The sequence below is a fragment of the Apodemus sylvaticus genome, chromosome 6, assembly GCF_947179515.1.
Source record: "Apodemus sylvaticus chromosome 6, mApoSyl1.1, whole genome shotgun sequence".
Lineage (NCBI taxonomy): Eukaryota > Metazoa > Chordata > Mammalia > Rodentia > Muridae > Apodemus > Apodemus sylvaticus.
In genome coordinates, this window is record NC_067477.1 from 71460398 (window position 1) to 71485087 (window position 24690).

General features: G+C 36.9%; 2 protein-coding genes across 6 annotated transcripts in view; both read right to left on the reverse strand.

Annotated features, from left to right (window-relative positions):
- Window positions 1-5484, reverse strand: part of Scfd1 (sec1 family domain containing 1) — a 73120-nt gene extending 67636 nt beyond the window's left edge. For both annotated transcript variants that reach the window (XM_052185889.1, XM_052185890.1), the window contains exon 1: window positions 5375-5484. In XM_052185889.1, coding sequence (XP_052041849.1) covers window positions 5375-5426 — 52 coding nt within the window. In that variant the 5' untranslated portion in view covers window positions 5427-5484. The remainder of the gene's footprint in view (window positions 1-5374) is intronic.
- A 1285-nt stretch (window positions 5485-6769) lies between these two features.
- Window positions 6770-24690, reverse strand: part of G2e3 (G2/M-phase specific E3 ubiquitin protein ligase) — a 30668-nt gene continuing 12747 nt past the window's right edge. For 2 of the 4 annotated variants that reach the window (XM_052185891.1, XM_052185892.1), the window contains exons 6-15: window positions 24514-24679; window positions 22071-22177; window positions 21511-21627; window positions 19368-19492; window positions 19132-19261; window positions 17196-17503; window positions 14902-15083; window positions 13898-14070; window positions 11018-11208; window positions 6770-10414 (exon numbers count right to left, since the gene is read on the reverse strand). In XM_052185891.1, coding sequence (XP_052041851.1) covers window positions 10122-10414; window positions 11018-11208; window positions 13898-14070; window positions 14902-15083; window positions 17196-17503; window positions 19132-19261; window positions 19368-19492; window positions 21511-21627; window positions 22071-22177; window positions 24514-24679 — 1792 coding nt within the window. In that variant the 3' untranslated portion in view covers window positions 6770-10121. The other 2 variants (XM_052185893.1, XM_052185894.1) reach the window with 2 other exon arrangements.

Sequence of the window (24690 nt, forward strand, 5' to 3'; positions counted from 1 at the left end):
CTTGGGAAAACCGAGACTTTCTAATACAGGAGATTAACTGGTAACTGAGGTTATCCACTTCGAAAGAGCAGAGCAGCCCTGCTTTACAGGTTACAGGGTTTTGTGGTCTCTCTTGCTCACCTGTTTAATCCACAGTAGATTAAAAAGAAAAAAATATTTTCTAAGGAAAATGAAACTCTGTTATGTTGGCTGGTGCTACGTCTCTGTGTGTACATGTGTCTGTGTGACTTTTTCCTTTTTCCAATGGAGTCATATTAAGTCAGTCTCAAGTTCCTTGTGTAGCTGAGGATGGCCTTGAATTTCTAATGTTCTTGCCTCTCCCTCCTAAGTGCTGGGGTAACTGAGAGGCATGCACTACCACAGCTCCTGGTTTTTATGTGCTGCTGAAGATTAAACATATGACTTCCTGCAGGCAAGCACTTGAAACTCAGACAGCCAGGCACTCAAGAAAATGTACAAACCAGGTGATTTAAGAGTGACTACCTTCAAACCTACTTTATTAATTGATCTGAGACAAGGTCTTACAGCTCTGGTTGTTGGTGTGACGCTATGCACACCACAGTGTCCTCAAACTCACAGAGATCTGCCATTCTCTGACTCCTGGATGGTGGGATCAAAGACCCGTGCCACCGTGCCAGGCTACATTGATTTCTAAATGTTTAGGTAACATGGAATTATCTACAATCCAAAGAGCTACTCTTTGACAGACACAGGTGGAGGCAGGCAGGCGATGTGGCTGCTCGGTACTAATCCTGAAAAGACGGCATCAGCACGCTCTGTCCTCTCCGTCAGAGCCTTTACATATTAAAATGCCTTGGATGCTGAGTCCCTCACATTTAATATAGCTTTGATAGTATTTTAAAACCTAAAATGGTATAGTATTTGCACATAACCCAGGGGAACTCAAAGGAGTCACAGCAGATTAGCTATTCATACCTAGACCAATGTAAATGACAGGTTGTTGCACCTCAAGGTTTAAGGAACAATGACAAGAAAAATGTCTGTACACATTTAGTACAGATACATTTTACTTATAATCACTTTGATTTGCAGTTGTCTGAATCCCAGATGCAAAACCCATGGATATCGAGAGCTAAGTAAAGGAGGATATTTATGTGTGTACAAAACCTTTTTTATTTTTTACACTTATTGTGTGCATGCACTTATGTTATTCCACACATGTGGAGGCCATGAGACAATTTGTGGGAGTCGGTTCTTTTCTTCTACCACGTGGGTCCTAGGGATCAAACTCAGGTCATCAGTTTGGTGACAAGCACCTTTACCTGATGAGCCACGTTACTAGCCCAACCTATATTTTTTCCCCTGAAAATATTGGTGCTACAGTAATACACATTACCAACAATTTATACCTTCTTCTAAGAGTGACAGAGGTAAGAGAATTCCATAAATACACATGAATAGCACAAACACAGTGTTCCCGGATTGACTGCTTTCAGTGGTGCTCTTTCCTCGCTCAGGCACTCAAGACACAAGAAAACCCCGTTTCTAGAAGCTGATGATATTCTTGACTCAGTGACAAGCAGGGAGAACCACAGCCTGGCCGCCATGTAAGCTGGCATGTGGCATTCTCCAGAGTTAATAGACGTTGATCCATCGCACCATGAAAGAGCAGTTCCAGCAGACACTCTCACATCATTCTGGCTCAACTAGGACAGCCTCGCCAACTCCAAGCCTTGGCTAACTTGTTCAAATAGGCTTTGATACAAGTAATTTGTCAATGAACCACATAGCGTATGTTTAAAGAGTGATAAAAGTATGTAATTCTACTTGACCAGAGTTTAACACTTTAATAAATCACTGTTTCTAATGGAAATGATAAACTAGTTTTCTTTACGGCTCTAAATACATTACCCTACAGTTTTATGCTTGTTAAGGTAACTTCACCCTTACCCAGAAAAATATCTTCACTCATTCACTGAGTAAACACTGTCATTTATATGTACTGTTTACTCATTCATTCATTCATTCATTCAGCAAATGTTTGCTGAGTGTTTACTATGTACTAGATACTGCCCTAACTATAGGGCACCACATGAAGGAAAACAGACCAAATAAAAATTACCTTCTCATACAGCTTTCATTATAGTTGAGGGACAAAAGTCATTTACAAATTAAGTAAAACCCAGGATGTATGGGATCATGATAAATGCTTTGGAAAAAAAAAAATGGGACCAGGAAAGGAGAAAAGTAAGGTGAGGTATAAATTTAACTAGTGATTATGAAGGTCTCCTGAGAAAGGCACATTTGAGTAAAGGCCTAGAGCAAGTGAGTGAGCCACTTGCTCACTTGAAATTACTATGAAAGAAGATTCTACAGAGAGGAAACAAATGGAGGTGGGGTGGGGATGGGGAACCCAAATGTGGAGTTTGAGGAAAGGTAACAAAGTAACAAAACGACTGAGGCAGAAACTAGTTCCCTGTGAACTTGAAGCTAGCTCTCCTTCACCATCTTCAAAATAAGAAGCTATGACCACCTTTTAGACACGTGCTTGCCGTGCTTAGTGTGCGTGCCTTCTGTGAAAGAACGAAAGGGAACAAGGAGGAACAGCACAGAGAGAAAGTTATTGCAGAAATTCAAGATGGTGTTGGGGGATAGCAACAGGTACTGGACAGTTTTAGAGTAAAACTGGCATGATTTACTGGTAAATCTGGATTGAATTAAAGAAAGAAAAGAAAACCACATGGAGTTTTGCATGAGGAACTATAAGAAAGAAGCTTTCGTTAATGGTATCAAGTGGCCTGATTTCAGAATAGAAGTCTGCACTAGCCATGTAGACATGGGATTCACCAACTGTAATGGTTTGAATGAGAATGGCCCCCTTAGACTCAGATCTGACAACTTGGCTACCAGGGAGTGGCACTATTTGAAAAGATTAGGATGTATGGCCTTATTGGAGGAAGTGGGTCACTGGAGGTGGGCCTTTAAGTGTCAAAAAGCCCTTTCCAAGCCCAGACTCTCCCTGTTATCTGTGGATCTGGGTGAACAACTCAGCTACTTCTCCACCATCATGTCTGCCTGCAGGCCAACATTCTCCCTACCATGATGATAATGGACTAAACCTTTGAAACTGTTCGAAAGCCTCAATTAAATGCTTCCCTTTATAAGAGTTGTCATGTTCATGATGCCTCTTCATAGCAACAGAAGACCAAGACATCAGAATATATAATACTGAAAGCTAAGAGGCCAGATGAAATAACATCATGAGAAAAAAATGATTGATTTGGACTCTGCAATACTGAGAGACAGACAAGTAAAAACCCACAATAGTAAATAACAGGAGGAAGCAGCTTACTCTGACTGTTAAATGGAAGACAAGAAAGAGAAGGAAAAAAATGCATGAAGCTTTCATAAACGTGGCATTTGAGGAGACAGAGACACTATAGGGAGACAAACCAAGAACTTGTATGCTAGTGAGCACCTTTGTACTTTAGTTTCTTCATCTGTAAAATGAAGATAACAGAAACTACCTAAACTAATGATAAATTCTCAGTTCACTGTCATATCAGCCGTGCAAACTGACTGCAAATTACTTTGCAGTAGAACATCTTCTACCTAAGACTATTTGAGGACTGTTGTTCCTAAATTTTCTCAACAGAAATCAATGGAATGTTACTCCTATAAAGGATTTTGTTTTGAAAATAAGACATGATCTACTTATACGATGAATTTAATAACTGATGTAGCACAAGCTACATAGTAATAATGTGGAATCTTTCTATAATCAAGTTTATTTCCACCAAAAAACAAAAAATGTAATATTAGGTTTTAGTGTTTTACAATTTCTGAATGTACTATTGCATAAATTCAAATTTTAAAAGGCTCGCTTTCGTTAGGGCAGTTTTACTGACGGGTAGTAAAATCTAATTCGTTTAGGTTTATTAAGATATTGGACCCAAGCCGGGCGGTGGTGGCGCACGCCTGTAATCCCAGCACTCTGGGAGGCAGAGGCAGGTGGATTTCTGAGTTCGAGGCCAGCCTGGTCTACAGAGTGAGTTCCAGACAGCCAGGGCTAAACAGAGAAACCCTGTCTCGAAAAACCAAAAAAAAAAAAAAAAAAAAAGATATTGGACCCAAACTTCTAAGAGAAGCTGGGCTTCTATTTGCTTGCAAATAAAATTAATTATCAAGCATTCTCAAACAGTATTTGTTTACCACATTTAAGTTATGCTTTACTGAGACCAGTTTTACTAAATTACCTACTGAGAAACATACAACTCAGTATGCTTTCTGATCAGTAGTTTAAATGATAGCTACATTTAAAACTATCATTTTTCTAAGACAAGGGAAGAAATCAGGCACAGTTCAAATTCGATTGCTATGTTGAATTGCTTGTAACCAATTCTTTTTCATACAAATAAGCATAAGTTCAAGAGAACTAAAGTTCTTTATGGCTTATAGCCTATTTCTGATGTTGAATTGCTTGTAACCAATTCTTTTTCATACAAATAAGCATAAGTTCAAGAGAACTAAAGTTCTTTATGGCTTATAGCCTATTTCTGTCCTCTTCAGAAGTTTCTAGACAAGTATATGTAAATCATTTCTGATTTATACATATCACGTTTATACATGATATGCATATATATGTGTAAGTATTTTAGGGCCAATATACATATATCAAGTTTCTAGAGTTGTTTACATAAAAAAAGGAAATTTAGGTGTATCTCACATGAAAAAAATCTAAAACCATGGGAAGAAATATCTATGTTTAAATTTTACTTTATAAATAGGTGTGCAAATATGCTCTACTTATGAAATTGTTATACATTTTATGATTACTACCTGTCAAACAGGTGAAAAAGGACGCTGGAAATTTGTTTAGACATTCTGAAGTCTCTTCCAGCAACCTGGCATTTTTCTTCAGCTTCTTCCAATATGGGTCCAAAGAAGATTTTCAGAGTAAATGGTCGATGTGGGATTTATTTCATAATCACAGGGTTTTAAATGTGCCAAACCTGGCAGTATTTTGTAATGGCTAAAGTGAGAAAACAAAAAACAAAAAACCCTAATACTGAAAGTGAAAACCAAACCAACCTGGGAGACTTGAAATACGAACATAAACCTATAGACCTCGTTAAGTGACAATATAGGAAAGAAAACACCACCTGCCAATCCTTGCCGTAATGGCCTTCTAAAACTTGATCATTAAAAAACAAGTAGCTAGCGCTGTAGCAACCTGCCTACTTAAGGCTCTGCCTGTGGTAACAGGCAAAGGCTGTGAAGCTACAGGCATCACTTTCCCACAACCTCAAAATAGAGCAGCTCTCGAAGCTCAACTCCGAGCTGTACGAACAACCCAGAAAAGATGACAGATCGCTGCTCAGGCACAAACTGGAGAGAAGGAAATACCGAGTACCTGTTTGCCTCTCCCGAATGCTGGCAGTGGCCGCCATCTTGCTTCCCACCATCCACTGCCTGGCTGGCACTGGGAGCCCGAAGATGACGTGGCACTACCTTCCGCGCCGGAAGCAAAACCATGGGCGGGCCAATAGGTAGCCGACCCGCCTCCTCCCGGCCCTCGCCGTTAGTCCCAGACATTGGTGTTTCCCGATTTCCCAGCAGCGTTCCCAACCAATCGGGGCAAGCCTTCTGACGTCACTACTCTCAAGTTGCTTCTCAGAGCATGGGCGTAGTGTAGCGCAATCTAATTGATAATGTACTTTTCACGAAGTTCAAATCCTCGAAAAAATTACAAGACCAAATGAGGCGCCAATACTTTTTTTTTTTTTTTTTCGTTTTGTTCGAGACAGGGTTTCTCTGTGTAGCCCTGGCTGCCCTGGAACTCACTCTGTAGACCAGGCTGTCCTGGAACTCAGAAATCAGCGTGCCTCTAAGTGCTGGGATTAAAGTTGTGTGCCACCACCACCCGGCCCGCCAAGAAATTTTCTTGATTTCCAGGAAAGTAGTGTCCCTTCCCTCGTTTCTCTGAAAACAAATTGGTAATTTCCTCAATCCGATTTCTTCAGGAAAATAATCTAGCTTTGGCCTGCTAGGGTATAAAATCACAGAAAAGCCAAATGGCAGAATATCCTCAATAGTGCAAATTAAAAAACAACAAATGATTTTGAGCAGAATCTGAATGTTCACAGCCAGGTTTGGCACATTTAAAGGCCTGTGATTACTAAATAAATCTCACATCGACCATTTACTTAATAGATTTTATTAGTGTAAAAAATATATACAATGACAACTTATTACCAATCAATGAATCCACCGATGACATGGCATTAGGAATTAATTCTCAGACAGATTCTGAGATGAAATCATACTTTAAAAAACTTGGCTTTGAAAATTATACAAATAATTTATCTTATTTTTTAATATCAAGATTCCATTTTTTACACTGAAAACATGAGCTCTTTTTGACAGATATAAAAATACCTATTTTTATGAAGTTAAAACAGGCTATCTAAAACAAACAGGTTGTGCCCTAGGAGAAGAATGGTTTTTCCACCTTCAAATGAGTTTAAATCTTATTCACCTGAGCATTCCCACTTTTAAGTACAAATTTGTCTTTTAACCATTTCAGTTCCATTACATACTCCTTCCAAGACTAGTAAGGCACATTATCAGAAAATACTAAGACAATAACATTTATACAGTGTGCATGTTTGTATTTCTGCCCAATAGTGTGTAATGTGGGGAATAAACATATAAAGTGAAATATAACTAATCCTCAAAAGAGTAACTATATAAAAGTCCTTGTAAACCTAAGACCAAGAATGATATTAATATTGCATTATGAGAAAAAAAAACATGATTTCAGAGTTAAATTTATTATAGCTGTTTATCTAACTCCAGATTTTTTGGTATAACTAAACCACTTTAGGGGATAGTTTTATCATAGAAAAAATAGCCCAGAACTGTTTGTTTCTTGAATTCAAAGAGCTCTCAGACAAGGAGAGTAAAGGCTCTTGAATCTTATCCACATTAGTAAGATTATTAGTCTTGTAAATGGACTATTTAAAAAGATATTGAGAAAAAGGAATTATAAGGTAATGAGGGGAGTATGACCAAAGTGCATTACATACATGTATGATAGCCATTGTTTTAAGCAATTATATACTAATGAAGAGAAAAAGAAACACCTGAATTAAAAGATCTTCACATCCTTATTAGATTCTGTAAAATCAGGAAGTGGGCAAGTCTGAAAGGGACTTTTCTTACTTAGTAAGTGATGGTAAGGGCCCAGTCCACTGTGTGCAGTGCCACCCCCAGCCTAGTGGCCTTGGCTTACTTAAGCAACTGAGCAAGTCATGGAAAGCCAGCCAGGAGGCAGCAAGCACTGTGCATCAACCCCAGCTGCAGAGTCCTGCCTCAACTTCCCTCACAGAGGAACAGCCACGTGGGAGAGAGCAAGCCCTTGCCTTCCCACGTTGCTCTTGGTCAGCTTCATCACAGCAATGGTAATCCTCAAACAGATTCCCAACACGTTTATTTAGTTTATATGAGCACTTCACAACTTCACATTTAATGGCATAAAAACATTTACTTAGAAACGTTATTGTTAAATGTTCATGTTTTTATTAATGTTTTCGTCGTACTTTAAAATTAAACCCAAGGCCTTGCACATGCTACTTAGGCAAACCATTCTACCACTGTGCTATGGCCCCAGCAGTATGCGTTTTGATAGATTCTAGAAAGGCCAACTTATTAACCATTTCTAAGCACAGACTCCCATACACAGTGGTAGTAGAGTGTATTTGAAGGTTGCCAAAAAAGAACTTGACCACTGGGTCTCTTTCAAGGACTACAAAATTTCCCAAGTTAGAGATAATATAAATTCAAGCAGTTTACCATTAAATGTGTTTAATGCTTTACAATGCATTCTCTGAAGCATAGTAACCAGATTTATAAACAGTCTAGTTCTTAACATTTTGTCATGACTGAACACTAAAGGAAAAGGCACGGGGAAACTTACCATTTTACCCCCTTTATAAACACGGACTGTGCAAATTCCAAAAGCTTCCAAAATAATTAGGGGGAAACATAAATGCAGATAACAGAGACCATTCTAGTTCAGGCTTTTTACTTAACCAAACATAGAACTGTTCCTTCATAATTTTGTAACTAATTTTGTAACTATGTATGTTAATGTAAGAACTATACTATAAAACAGAATAGGAACAGTTACAAGCATGACACAGTAACACTGCAGTTTCTCTGGTAAGCCTCAATCAAGTGTATATAATCTGATATAAAGACCATGGAAAAAAAGCTTCGAACCAGATGACATCATGAAATCTGGTGTTTCACTTGAAAGTAAGTAACCTGTTAATATTTAGGCCATACCACCACCAAGGCTATGCTCTGTGTACTTGTAGCCAGCCAGTCAAAGGCTCCATACACAATCCCACCCAAGGCTCTACAAGGGTTGTGTTCACTTTAATTACTATCCTAGGGGGAAAAAAAAAAACTACAAGCTAAAAAACAGCATTTTGGAGTTGTATGGATTAAACAGGTTAAACAAAGGTGTGACTTAATGCACTTGGAATAAAAGCTGTCTACTGAGCTTGAGATTTAAACTATTCATGGTGGATTACTTAATTGCTTCCTACTAAATGCTTAAGATAAAGAGAAACTTCATTAGTTCTGTAAAGAACAGCTTGGGAGGTAACCAAGAAAATGGCACTAGGATGACAATTGAGTTTTCCTTTGGCATTAAGAAGGGCATTACCAATACCAAGTCAATCCTGTTGTCTAAGGGATCAAATCCCTTTAAAATCCTGTGTTTCTCAGGAGCAGCAGTACATGACCAGCAGCTAACACACACTTTGTGTTTATGTGCGAAGGCATTACCGTGAGTGGCTCATGGACTTAGTTATTTCTTTACCCTTGCGCTATCACTCCTGATCCCCTTGCCTTAGTGTCTCGGGATGGGTGTGCCACTGTGCCTTGAAAAGAGACTGTACAGAGCTTGATTTTATCACATGGTTTCTTGTTACTCTTGGTAGCATTCATATACTCGAAAAACTCAAACACTGCTGGGCACACTGATATACACCATAATCCCAGCACCTAAATGACTAAGGCAGGAAGACTGCAAATTTACAACAGTTGAACTCTATAGAAAGACCCTGTCATAAGACAAGAAAAATTGAAAAATAAATAGTTTATAAAGAATATACAAAATACATAATTTATCTCTATGCGGCAAAATTAGAGTATTTTTTCATTTGTAGTTTTAAATTATAATTCTTTCATTGATTATACAATGTATTTTTTGAAAGCAAAAGAAGGTAACTATAGAATGCTATGGTGAGTGAGATCTTACCAATCATACAATCTTAATAATAAATAGCTGTTATGTAGCAAAACCATGTAACACTCCAGAGATTCTTCAGTCATCTACATGGTTTCAAACATGAGACACTGACCACATGGACATAAACACTATGCACTTTCTAAGGTATTTTTCAAGCACACCTGAAAACTCCTTGGCCATGATTTTTAAGCTTAAGACACAAAGGTTCAAGTTATTTGTAAAGCTTTGTTTTTATACATTATTTCCAATTAGTCATTATTTGATTGTTGTATTGGTCACTTAATCAAAAAACATTAAAAAATATCTCTGGTTTATGAGATGACTTAGCTAACTTTTCTATTTAATGCTTAAAATAAAGAAATTTGACAGCTTGTTCTACATAGCCAGGTGCCAAGACAACCAGGACTATGTAGGAAAAAAACAAAACAAAACAAAGAGTAAAGTAGAACAAACAAAACAAAACAAATTTGACAACTGCACAAAAAAGGAAATCATCCTAAAAAGGTAATTCTAACTTATAAAAATCAAGAAAAGTTTTTCATATGTCATGCTAATATAGCTGAGCACCTGTACAGCTGAACGGTGTGTACGACCATTCTAAACATATATGAAGATATCAAGAAAGCATAGTAATAGAAAATATTCATATTGAAGTTAGGAAGGCAGCACAGTAATAGAAAGCTATCACCAAAGATGACTAGAAGGCCTTAACCAAACCCTCAGTGATTCAGAAGCCAAACCATCCCTTTATGAGAAAGTCATAAATTTTGTTGGGCCAAGAAGCTGGCCAAAATGTTCAAAAGTGATGATTAATAAAAACAGGTATCAATAGCAGCCTTTAAAAAAGCCTTTCTTCATTAGAAGAAACATTTAATGTCCGAGGTAGTAAGTGAGACCTTTCTTCGTTTTCTAGTCTTATAGTGTCTCTTATGGCAAAATCCATATTTTCTTGGAACTCTTCATATGTGTTGGTGACTGGTAGAACTAAACAGTTTTTACATTTGTTTGCAACAGGAAAATCCACATGTAGACATTCAACTGAAGGAGCGGGTTTAAATCCGGTAGGTGGGATGGAACTACAACCAGTTGCAAAAATCAGAATGTCTTCCACTGTTGTTGCAGATTTACCGTCTGAAAAGTTAGCAATTACAGAGAAAAGATAATTAAATCCATAAAACTCAACTGTCAGCAAAGACTCTTACTGGACTGAGATTGCTGAAGTAACAGATTCTGACATTCATCTAGGACGAACTAAGACACAAAGTGTGCTAAGCAGTACATTCAATAGGCAAATCAATGTAGAACTCAACAAAATCAACGTCTACCCATTTACACTTCTCTTATATAATCACTAATATGATAGTTTAACAAATGCAGAAAAACTTAAAAGTAAAAAATTTCTTTTATAAAATGGAACATAGGTAATATTTAATTAACAAATACTGTTATTATGAGTAAAGTTGATAAAGAATTCAGTCTGACTTTAAACTGAAATAGATGAAACAGAAATTAGCATCAAGACTGCTTTCTGCTATTATGACCACCCATTTAGAAAAATGTTTCCATCTTAAACTACACATGCGTTTGGATTTATGAAGTAAATATGCTGGGTAAGTTTTCTCATCCCTTTTATCTTATGCTTGTTTCCTCTGTAAATATAAGTAACAGATTTAAGTCTTCTTAGGGCAAGAGCAAAAAACATAAAAAAACATATTGAAAAAAAATTCCACATACCCTCGATAGCCTTTAAGTAACTGTTCCAAAACCTCAACGTTTGTGCGTCCAGTAACGTGTGAATTGTGAACAGATCACTGAGGTTTTTTGCAGAGAGACTTTCAGGTTTACGACAGAGGATGTTATAAAATGCTTCTGGGTAGGTTTGAATTTTCTCTAAAACACCAAGTGTTTTCAGACCCTGTTTAAAACTTGAAGAGAAAAATAAGGCAACATACATACATACATGTGTGTTTTATACAAATTTACCTTGCATTTAAAAAAAAGCTGTGTTTTATTATGATGTACACAGTGTTGGGCCTAATATTGCTTGCACACCAAAAGAGAGCTCCAGATCTTACTAGAGACACCATATGGCTGGCTGCTAGGAATTGAACTTAGGGCCTCTGAAAGAGTAGTCAGTGTTCTTTACCTCTGGGCCGGCCTTCTCTCCAGCTCTTAACCGTTGTTTTATAAATAGCTGATTAAAACAAAACAAAAAATAAAATAGCCCAACAAGAACTACTACATGCCTTTAGATATGAGATAAAATACTAGGTATACTTTATTGAAAGTAGTTGCGGACTGGACAAACTTCCTATACATGGTTGCTAAGTGAAACCCCAAGGAGAAGGAAGTCCCTGTATGTAGGGTGGCTCAGAAAGAGGTCTGCAAAAAAGGTGACTGACAGCGCTCTTAGAATAAATTGCAAGAATGTCTGGTCAGAATAAATGGTAAGGATTTTGATATGAGATCATCATGAGTGCTGGCTCTAAATCCAATGGGACAAAGGAAGGCATACCTAGAGAGGTCACTGAATCATAAGCCAAGTGCCGCCCAGAGCTGTCAGATACCAGAGCGATTTTTTTTGCTCAAAATCTCAGAAAAACACACTTGAATTTTGGACTTCTATCTGCAAGACTTATGGCAACAAGTAGCTGTTGTTTGGAGCTATTCAAGGGCTATAGAGAGAGAGCTCAATCAGTAAAGTGTTTTACTTGCAAGCAGGAAACCTTATGCTTAATCCAGAGTCCACATAAAAAACTGGTTTTATGAGAACTTTTCTTTTCCCAGTCCTAAGAGACCTCCTTCTCAAAAAAAGAGGTAAAGTCCTTTGGCCTCAGTTACAACAGCAGAGCAATCCACACATGTAGACATACATATATGTACACATGTATACATTTGTACATGTATACAAACCCTGCCTCAAAAAAAATAACACAAAAATGTAAAAAGGAGGAAAATGTCTAATCATTGTTATGGCGTGATCTAGAGAAAATACTGTCATGCTTAAACAAGGAAGGAAGGAAGGAAGGAAGGAAGGAAGGAAGGAAGACAGAAAGGGGGGATATTTGACACACTGATGTTTAATGAAATAAATAATATATTTATTTGCTATTTTTTAAAATTTAAAAATATGAAAGAAAATGACAAGGGGCTGGAAAGTTGCTCAATGGTTAAGAGACTTTGTTATGCAACCATCAGGAATGGAGTTCAGATCCTAGGACCCATGTAACAAGCCAAGCAAACTGCACATGCCTACAACTCTAGTCCAGGAGGTTAGATACATGAGGAGGCCTAATAGAGAAGTTTATGGAGAGACCCTGCCTCAAAGGAGTAGGTAGAGACGATAGAGGACACTGACCACCAGTACTCATGCACACAGATGTGTACATATACATATACCTAACTGGGGAAAAACCACCAAAATGACAAAATGGTTATTTGACAAGAGGACAGAAGATAGAAGTAATAAAGCTGGTAATGTACTTCAACTCTCTACATTTTAAACAGGAACGTTAAGAATTCTATAACCACACAGATATCTATGCCCAAGTTTACAATAATCAATAAAATAAAGGAAATACTCAGTATACAGTACAGAGCTACCCAGAAACTAATCATATTAGGACTGTGAATCTCTGTACAAAAGAAAACAACTTCATTTTGACAGCGTGTTAGGTTCTGAGACTTCTGTTTATGAAGTGTTGAATAAATCAAGTAATTACTACGCGATCTTAATTCTCCAGTATCCACTTAAAAAGGGTTTCTTGTTATATGTATGGCTAGCTTTGCCCGAATGCATGCCTGTGCACCATGTGACAACAGTCCTCAGAGGCCAGAAGCGGACACTAGATGGATTTTAGAGGCCATGTAGAACTGGGAACCAAACCTGGGTCCTTGACAGGAACTGCTGAGCCATCTCTCAGCCCAGTGGTTGTCAACCAGTGGGTGAAGACTTCTACAGGGGTCAGATAGCAGACAGTGACATTACAATTTACAACAGTAACAAAATTACAGTTAAAAAGTAGCAACTAAGTAAGTTTAAGGTTGTAGATCAGCACAACATGAGGAAATGTGTGAAAGTCTCAGCATCAGGAATGTTGAGAACCACTACCTTAGCCCATAATTCTACATTATCCTCAAGTATTAGGATTGACCTGGGATTACTGACCAGATAGGACAGAATGTATCTGTCATTTTAGCACTCGGGAAGTAGAGAAGGCATAACACAGCTCAAAGTCATCCTTAGCTATGTAAAGACTTGGAAGACAGCCTTTTTAAAAAAAAAAAAAGTAGCTAAGACACATATATTTGGTTCCTATTTACTCAACGTCACAGGTGTTCAATTCTGATTACATGAATGAATAAAGCTAGTAGTTCAAATGGTTATAAAAGTGAGTTTTTACTAGGAAAAAGATTACTAATTGAAGGGCTGATTGTCCGTCTCTGAGGAACCATTTCATGTAATTCTGGGCAGAATTAGGACTCTTCAGGAGAAATTAACATTTAAAGTATTTTAAATAGCATTAACATTCTCTGGAATTAAACATTTATATTTATTACCAAATAAATATATGTAAGTTAAAAGAATCTTTAACATAGAAATAAGCAACTTACCTCTCAAAAGGTGCTTTGACTCTCTTAATGACATGGTAGAAAAGGATGTCTTTTACCAACATGTATTTATCATTTAATGATGACATAAGTCTTAAACATCCACTATACTCTAGGTAGTTATAGTATTCGTTTATTACTGACTTTAAAATGTTAAAATCAGCTGCGGTATCTATCTGTAACAGAATATACTAAAGTTACCCATTTATTCTCAGCAATTGCTGCAATTCAAAAGATACACATAATATATTCAATTTTATTAAAATTAAAAAACAATTTATGTGTGTGGCCCGTGCTTGTAGGCACTGCCTGCCACGCATGCATGCTTGACCTAACTTGATCTTCGCCCAAAAGCAGTACCATCTCTCTTATTGAGACAGAGTCTTAAATACGCAGTCCGTTGGCTGGCCTGAAATTCTCTATGCAGACCAGGCTTGACCAGGAATTATAGGATCTACCTGTTTCTGCCTTCTAACCGCTGGGATTAAAAGCATGAAGCACCGCTCCAGGTCACTCACTCTATGCACTCTGAACTACTGAACCATAAGGCTATATTCAATTCTATAGTAAACAGGGTAGAATAAAATTATGCCAAGAAATATAAGAGATGTCCATTTTCCATCCTAGAAACCACATGATGAAAAAAGAAAACCAATTCCCACAGGTTCCCCTCTGGTATCTACATATGCATCATGGAATGAACACATACCACACCCAGCAAATCTTGCAGACTATAATTTGCTAGTCCCCACTCTAAAGTGCAGTATAATGTTCATCTCTAGCTGTTTGACTTTTATGTTCTGTTGTGGTTGTTGTTTTTAAAACAGGTCTCACTATGCAGTCCAGGTTAGCCTTGAAGTCTTACAACTGGTGACATTTACACAGGTGTGTTCAACCATGCCGAACTGAACTGGTTTCTGAACTGGTTCTGTATAACAGATCTATCACTGATAATAAAATACAACTACAATGTAATTTATATTTTAATGAACTGGCATGTTTCTCACCTTGATTATAATCTGTGCCACATCAAGGTCTGAAACATCATCCAAAGATGGTAGAGCATTTTCTGGTCCATAAGCAAGGCAGTTAAACAAGGTTTCAGAAAAGAAACCAGGCGATGGACCACCATTAACTAAAGAAATGGCAAGCATTTTGCCAACTTCATAGTAAAGATTCTCTTTCACAGCTGTAAATACAGATAAAAATAAACTAAGACAAACAATTTAAAATGAAGACATATACAGCTAGAAAGAAATTTAAACATTTATAACATAACCATTTAAGAAGCTACCATTCTGTATATAACCTTCCCTAGAAATCTATTTAAAAACATCCCACTTGGATAGAAGTAACCTAATGTAGAACAAAATGTAAATCTCTGGGAAAAGAAACTATCTATGACCAGGGGCTGGAGTGATGACCCTTGCAGAAAACATGGGTTCTGTTCCAAGCCCCCACACAGTAGCTCACAATCATCTGTGACTCTGGTTCCAGGGAGATCTGCAGCTCTCTTCTGACCTCTGCAGGCACCAGGCACACATACGTGGTGCAAAAACAGACATGCAAGCAAAACACTCATTCACAGGAATTGAACCTTTAAAAGGTAACTATAACTAACTGTATCACAGTGAGTTTACATGCCTTGGCTTTCTTCTGTCTGCATTGAGTAAATGTATATATACGCAGTTGTATCTGAGTTTTCCCAAGCACTATATTGTAAAATTTTCTAAATTTATTCAAAACAGGTTTTTAACCGCAGCTATTAGATGCATTAGACTAGAATGGACTATAGTCCAAAGCCTCCTTTCCTGTAGGCTATCCATGTTCTGTGACATATTTAACTGTGAGATATGATGTTGCAATCATTATCAGCTTACATAGTTTGGCTCAATCAAACACATGATCTGTGCAGGTCTGTTCATACATATGGTATTAGTAAATCAAAGCATATGAACAGTTTTAAGGTTGTTGCTTTATATTATTATCTTACAAAAAGGGAGATTAATTCAATACTATGTTACCATACCACGCTCATAGCTTTAAATACTCAAAAAAGTTATTAAAAATGCTTTAGCAGTAACTATGATAGGCAACAAAGCTATGTAAATGTAATTTTATAATTACACTAGTTCTTCAAAACAATACGTAACATTGAGAATATTATATCTTCATTAATAATCTTATTTGCAGCTAGATTTTCCAGCTCAAAAAAAAAAAAAAAAAAAAAAAACCAAAAAAAAAACAAAAAACAACAAAAAAAAAACAACCTATATCCAGGGAGGGTAATTCATCATGATAGAGCCGCTAGAGAGAAACATACAGAGATGAACTCAGGCTTTCCAGCTTACATTTCTGTGCTTTCCACTCACTATGCCAAAGCTCACAGCTAAGTATTTGGGGAAAGGGAGTAGTTTATAAATAGAAAGAAACTCATGCTTCAGGCAATGATAAAGGAAGAAATTAAAATGTAATAAATCTCAGTTTTTTTCCATTTCCTTCTAAGAAAAAACTCCTAAGAAACATCAAGTTACCCATTGTTTTCAAGTGTTTACTCAACCAAAATAGATCTTTCCCTAAATATAGAAAGGCACCCTCTATACCAAGTCCATATAACAGTATTAACTCCAGAGCAGTACCCTGAGACTTTCATTCCTTTCATTCCTGAGACTTAGTGCAAAGTCCATGTTGCAAAAAACACAAAGTATTTCTTTATAATGATAATGAACATGCCTTCAATCCCACTTATGATGAAGAGGTTGGCTGATCTCTTAAGTTCAAGACCAGTCTGGTCTACAGAGCAGGTTCCAGGTCAGCCAAGGCTATACAGAGAAACCCCTGGTCTCAAAAATGTAAAAAGAATGAACAAGAGCCCAAATAACTGTCCATTTCACCTGGTGATATGAATCAAATGAAATTCAAGAAAATACAAAGTCTAAATAAACATATTTAATTATGAAAATATTATGCATACCGCTATAGCACAGATGTAAGAATTATGTTTAGTTATGCGTCTGCATAAATAAAGCATGTGTGTCTAAGAGGTGGGGTGCCCTGAAGCTCGAGCTGTGAGCTGCTCAACACAGGCACTGCAGGTTGAACTTGGGTCGTTTCAAGCACAGCAAGCATTCCTACCCAGTTCTCCAAACCCAGATGTCCTCCAGTCTAAAAGTATCAAATTCTCATTCATTGACAAATGTAAATTATTTATTCCAGATATACCTAAAGAATATGCAAACCAAGTACCTTGGCTTTGCCTACACATGCTACCTTCAGTGGGTATAATAATAAAAATAATTACCTTGAGAATTTAGAGACAAGTTCTTTGCCAAGGACCCTTCAAACACTGGTGAATTCTCAAGATGGTGCATTAAGTGACTCAGAAATTCCTGCTTTGATCCAGGATGATTGCTTCCGACCTCGTCACTGCCAGTGACATACACTACTTCAATGGAGTAGGAAGGGTTAAACTTCTGGCTCTGGAACTGCTCTAAGGCACTCCTCCACACATTGGCTTTGTTGATGAATAATGTCTTAGCTTTCTTTTTAATTTGGAATCCTAACTCTACCAATATTGTTGAAATGTCTCTCCTAAATTTGCTGCCTTGCCTATAAAATACAGATTTGAATAAAGAACATTAAAGGAGTTTATGTGAAACAGCAGTTAGAGAACATTAAAAGTTGTAGGTTTGTTTTGTCCAGTTTTTACTTTTAAAAAGATATTCTTTTTATAATACTGAAAACAAAAACAAAAACATTTACTTGATTATCTACTTTTAAATTCCCCCATTATAACTATCTACCAACTTATGATCATTTGCAGCAATGTTGAAGATTATTTGAATATCTAATATGGACTCAGATTTAAGGATATAAAGATTGAATTTTTGCTTCCTTCCTTGCCAATAACTAAAACAATTATCAATAATGAAGCTTTATAGGATAATACAGCTAATATTATCAACAGAACTCACATTCCCTTAAATACCTTTTAGCCATCTAGATCAACATCTAGACCATCTAGATCAGCAATTCTTAAAGTGTGGTCTTAGAGCAACAGAATTAAAAATAAATGCACAACCTTGAGCCACAAGGTCCATCTGCATGATCAGAACCTCTGTGTACTCTATCATCTGTGAGTCATGAGTTAGCTTTTTCCTGTCTCAGGTAGAAGTAATGGACTCACTGTATGTACACGGATCATCTTTCTGTCACACTGTCCTTCCTCAAACACAGCCCACACATTTTATTATAACAGTTGCACTCTTGCTCCTTAAGAATGTCAATGCTGCTCTTCAAGCATATGACTGGACGTTAAAATACAAACAAGCAGTCAAGTTTCTCTAGTGCAACATCTTTGGAAACCTAAATATCAAATTATTTTCAAACTATATGAATATAAGACAATGAATCATTTATTATAAAAGCACTTTAACAATTTATTAAAGAACTGAAGAAGTTCTTCAGTTGAATTAGTAATTCACTTTTTTGGCATGTATCTAATATTCTACTTTTTGGCAAACAGAATTATCAAGTATTTTTTTAAAAAACTCCCTTTGTGTTTTAAAGCCTTCTTTACATCAAAGAACTTCATGTTCTTGCATTTTCCTACACTGCAAAGACTCCAACTTTTTTTTTAGTTATGCAGAGTTAAAAATCATAACTATAAAAACATACCTGATAAAACATAAAATTTAATTCTAGTTTTGTTTAAATGTTTATGCATGATTACAAAAATTACTTAGTTTAGAACTTTGTGGAAGTAGAAATAAGCACAGTAATATTTACAGATAAGCCTTGAGTTTCTACAGGGAAAGAGCTGACATTTAAGGCTCCTGACATTGACTACATATAAAGCAAGCAATGGATATAGGATAAAAAAAAAAAACAAAAAAACAACCATTGTGTTAAACAGGACTCTTTTCTAGAAGGACGTGCTGTGCTTGATAACTGAATTTCTTGCTTTAGTCTGGAATCAAGTAATGTTGTAAAGGTATTTTTCTATGATGTCCATATCTTTAAAATTATTTTATATTATGACTCAGTATAGAAGAAAAATACTTCAATTGATTAATGTGGCCTGATATTTTACTGTAGGTTGGGTCCTACAGTTGGAAAAAAAAATCATTCTTCTAAACAATTACATGATCAGCCAATAGCCTATATATGAGTGGCATTTGAAGTCAAAATTTTCTTCAAAATGATTTTTATGTTTTTCTAAAATTCAAAATACATACCTCAGTAGTTCTTTATGCTGGGCTACAGTTGACTGTCTGGGGAGCTTAGGTGACGACTCTTCCAACAAGCAGTCAGTAACTGTCACATTAGTAGAGTTGGCTAATGGGTGTTTGGGGGCCTTTTGGAAATCTACATATTTAAATCTCGAAGTTAGCTCAACAGAAACATAGTCAAAACATTTTCAACAACATACACTTGAACAAAAGCAACTTTATTCAAAATTACAAACTATTACCTGATGTGTAGGTAATCCTTCTACAATCCAAACACTCCCAATTTTGTTCCGAAGCCTGCAGTGAGGAGCAGGCTAAGTGTGTCCCACTAGAACCGCAGCACTGACATCGCTTTACTTCCCATTTGCTGAGGACATAGAGAAAAGGATATGTTTGTGTGTGTTCTCTCAGTGTTGGATTACATCAGATTACAGCAGTTACTAGCTGAGCCTATAGTTCAGCCCCCTGCCGTAAACCACAACCAATCTACCAAAGGAAGGAAAAGACAATACCTACAATATTTCATTTCCCCCTCTGAAGTACTAAGTGACTTACTTACACATGCCTCAACACACCTGACTCTAAGGCATTTTCTCTCATTTTAAGTTTGTAATCTCTTCCTCCAAACAAACTTAAAAACCTAAACTAATACTAACATAAACATATATACAGAGAATGTAGTTATTAGAAAGGCTTATGATAAGCAGTATTTTCCTTTACATTTGAGACAGTATGTTTACAGAGACTACTGTTCACTATGTCTGATATGGAAGTATCAAGTATTAGCAGTATCTGGTTTGTAGATACAGGTACACAGAATGTCCTAACCCAAACCAATAAAAAAACCCTTGTTCTGCCATTTCAGATGCTATGCAGTACAGCACAACCTAGTTTGTTCCTTGCTCACATTCATATTCTTGCTCCTCTCTGCCTCTCATGGTGCCCTGTGTATGACAATCCATATGCATTCCCATACAGGTGCATATTAGGGTTTCTATTGCTATGATAAAACACCATGACCAAAAGTAACTTTGGGAAGAATAGTATTTATGAGCCCATTCCTGTGAGAACACAGGTTAGGAGCTCAGGGCAGGAACCTAAGCCCGCCTTCATATAGAACCCAGGACTACCAGTCCAAGGGCAGCTCTACCCACATGGACTGGTTCCTCCCGATCAATCACTAATTAAGAAAATGCCTACCGCTGGATCTTATGGAAGCACTGTCTTAATTGCATTTCTCTCCTCTCAGAGGACTAGCTTGTGTCAAGTTGACATAAAACTATCCCAACACACATGAAGGTACTGAGCAGGAAGCTTCCTTCACATTGTGTGGGAATGAGTACACAATCTTTTGCACAGAAACACACACATTCCCTGAATTTGTGAAAATATTGGTGGCAGGTAGGCGTTAGATATTCTCCCAACACCCGTATGTGTGGGTATCTTCTCCTGAGAGTGTGAATGGATAGCGCATAGGTGCCTGACTCAGTACTTCTGCCCATTCACAACGAGGAAGACAGTGAAAATAAGAGTTTATTACATACTATGCCCTCTTTAAGATTTCACAATTTTCAAAGTGGAAAGAAGCACTATCATATATATATACTTTAAGGGGAGGAAACCTAATCATAGGGGGCTAATTTCCCTAAGCTCATATACTGCTGCAGGCCTTAGAGTAAGGTTTCCCACGCGGTTTACCTTGACTTTAGACCCATGTTCCACCTACAACACTGAGCTGCCTTCTACCATTACAACGAAAAGTGTACAATAATAAAGGCAAGCATCTAGGGAACAGCCGTCTGTGTCCCAAGACAGGTTAAACCATGACAGTGACATCAAATAGCAGATGCAAATCAGGGGACCTGTGATGCACAGGGTACCTCGGAAGCTGGTGCCCGAGACCCTTCACACCCACTGCTTGATACACGAGACCTCTACACTCTAAGCCTCTTATGATAAGGGAGATTACATGAACAGTAACAATTACATATTTTAGAGAGTGATAGGCCACAGACAAGAGAGAAAACCACAAGGAGACAGTGAAGAGACAGTCACCTGCATCATCTCTAGGCAACAATCTTGAGAAATCAGTCACAAGTACCTAGGCTCTCGGACTTTAGCCTCTCAAAATCCTTCAGTGCATTGTTACAGGAGCTCTGTGTGTAATTACACTTACAACACCCCCTCAACGTGGAATAGCCTCATGAAAATTTACAAAAAATGTTTCTATACTGACTACAAAAATTTCTCTGCAACATACACACTTAATAAACATACTTAATCTTAAGTTAAAACCGCAAGCATCCTCTAATTGACTAGCAAACCAACATTTAAAGCTAAGTCTTAAAAAGGAACAACTGAATCCAATACAACTTGCAGAAATACCTGTTAGGCTCATTATAGTCTCTGCCTTTTTTGCAGTGACATCTTCGAACATCACAGCGGTTGTGACTCTGTAACAGCTCTTGATACGCATTTTCTTCCAATTCCCAGGATGCATCTCTATAATGAAATAAGATATAGTGTGTTTGCTTTAACGGAATTGCTAATTTACAAACAAGGATAAAAATCGGCACTGATCTTTTCAGCACAGAAATCCACTATGTTAATTTATCTTATAATTTCACAGTGAACTTTCAACTCAGGATTTCTCACCTTGTGCCATTACTAAAATTCTCCTTTTCCATTTAAACCCATTTATCCTAGCTTAGATCACTTGAAGATGCTATACAAATCACCTGCAAGTGGACTTGATTGAGATACATCATCTAACTAGACACTGACATCAGTGCCCATTCTCCAAAAGCTGGCCATCTAGAAGGCACTTAACCCATGATGCCATGTCTACTTAGCCACAATCACTAATCAGACATAAGTGATTATTGCTAATATTAGTAGACACTACATTTAAATGCTTTTTGGTCAAAAAGCGAAATGTTACTCACTTTTCAGGAATATGAATTCCCATTCTCAACATCTCTTTCTGAAAGATGTCGGTATTATTGCATAGTGTACATCTAAAGAAAAATACTCCTGCATTTATTGCTTGAACCTATAGCAAAAAATGGGAAAATCAATTGTTAGCAATGCTCCTCTCATCAGGTTGTGAATTAAATAACTAATAGAACATACTCTTTGCCTTCCTGTATCACAAGAATATTTCCTGTTCAGTGGCTCTTAGAACTATAAGCAGAGCCACCCTAAACAAAGACAACTCTTCTTCAGTTTCAAAAACATCTCGTGAATCCATGATTCTTACCTTTTCAGGAGTCAACAATTTACTTTTTCAAACTTTAACACTATTTTAGTTTGCTTTCTGTCTCTATGAGAAAACACTCATAAACATCAGCATTGGGAGAAGAGGGTTGATTTTTATTTTTATCTTACAGCTCCTAGGTCACACTGCATCACTGAGGGAGCAGATGCTTCCAGCTCAGAATCTGGTATCTATTGTGTACAACTATAGTATGAGCAAAGTGTTATTCATATGTGTGTCTTCCTGGGCGTGCATGGGTGTGCATGTAGAGGTCAGTCTTTTCATTTGTTCAGCTAGACTGATTTGGGCAATGAGTTCCAAGTATCTATCTCTGAACCCTTCCACTACCATCCTTTATAGTCCTGTGTTGAAGTTATTGCCTATTACTTCTGTGCTGACATGCCTGGCTTTAAAAGTGTCATTTTAAAAAGAAAAAAAAGTGTACACATGAAGAGAAAAAAACCCATTTAGAAGAAGCAGAGGAAAATAGGAAGACATTTTAAGGACCATATCAATGGAAAGACAGAAAACATGTAATTGATAATATATCTTAATATGGTGTTCTGAAGGGACAGCTGATGGATGCTAAAGAAGGAAAGAGGATTGTAAGCAAATGATATATATACACAGCAAAGTATTACATAGCTAGAGGAACATCATTGCAAACAGAAAATGGTATCTTACTAAGCATGGGGTTTGATACAAAGGCGTATCTGGTAGAAAAGGAAACAAACAGAAACAAAGCCAGAGACAAAGTCAGCCGACCAGCTACCCCAAAACATGTGGAGGCTACCAAACCCTGACAGAGAAATCCAAACTGAGTAAGTCGCACTCTTTCCATCTGTCTAGTCTCTTCTCACAAAATGTCTACATGCAGCATCAAAGTGGTCAGAAATATCGTTTAGCCATATACTATAAGCCAGCGTGGGTATACTTCAGATTTTAATGAGGTTCTGTAATCAAGAGGGGGAAAAGTCTCTATAGATCCTGTTAAGAGACAGTGACTGAATTAGTGTGTTCTAATTGAAGCAACTGCTCTTGACATTTATGTAATAGTCAGGTTTCTATGTGTATGTAATTCTGAATTAGTTTTTGAAAACAGCATTTTTTTTGTTAGCATTATTTCTAGGGTCTGCCTCCCTCTCCCCACATAGTACTGTCTCTGTGTGTTATGTGTCTGTGTAAGTGTGTGTGTGTAAGAAAGACCGACAGACAGACAGACAGACAGGCATTCTATAAGGAGCTAGATCCCAGTCCAGTGCTTCCAGTTTTAAATGACAGTGTTCATTAAACTCATGAAACATTAGGTCAAATCTAAGAACTCTTTCTACTTTATTACTAATAAATACAAAGCAAATCTTTATGAAATTAAGATACTTGTCAATAATTAAAGTCAGTTAAATACAAATCTTTAAGAAGTATTACTATTTTAAAGGCTCTTATCTCACATAAAATGCATGGAAGAATTAATAATTTCCAAGAAACTTTATCACCTCTAACTGAATAACTGAAGTATAAAAGTTTAAGAGACTATAAAAAAAAAAAAAAAAAAAAACCCAGAAATCAGACAAGCTTCATTGAGTCTTTTTTTGAAATATAAGGCAACTTAACATCTGATAACTTTGAATGCTTTTGACAATAACCCAAACCATTTTATTTTACTAAACAAACTAAAGTCTAAGCTTTACAAAACAATGTTTTAAAAAGTTAAGTAAATCTTTTGTTATTTGGCCTGGTTTTGTCTAACAGCACTTTCTATACAAGACTAAATAATTGGAATTTCTTTCAAAATAGTTACGAATGTTCTAAATAAAGACATTCAATCAAGTTGAATATGTAGTCCATTTGTTTGTTTTCAGTGAGAATTAAACCAAGAGGCCTTATGCACACTAGGTAAGAAACTGACCACTGAACTACATCTCTGGCTCCAAGAGATGGGGTTTTTGTGATACTATTTCTTTGTTTGAGCAGAGTAAATACAGATTTAAGAAGTGAGAAGAGAGCTCCCAAGAGTGTAATAGGCTCCAAGAGAGGAATACTGATATTTTATGATTTTATTTCATGACACCAGACTCAAATTGACAAGCAACAGATTTTATATTATGAAAACAAAGATTAAAAAGCTATCTTACCTGTAAACAGTCTCTATGAAACCAAGCATTCTTACAACAGGGACTTTGTAATATGTTATAAGTAGGAATAGGCTCGACAAATTCCAAACAGATAGTACATGGTAAAGAGCCACTGTATTTATTAGATGTGATTGCTTGAACTGGTCGATGTTTCCAGCAAAATGACCTAAAAATAGA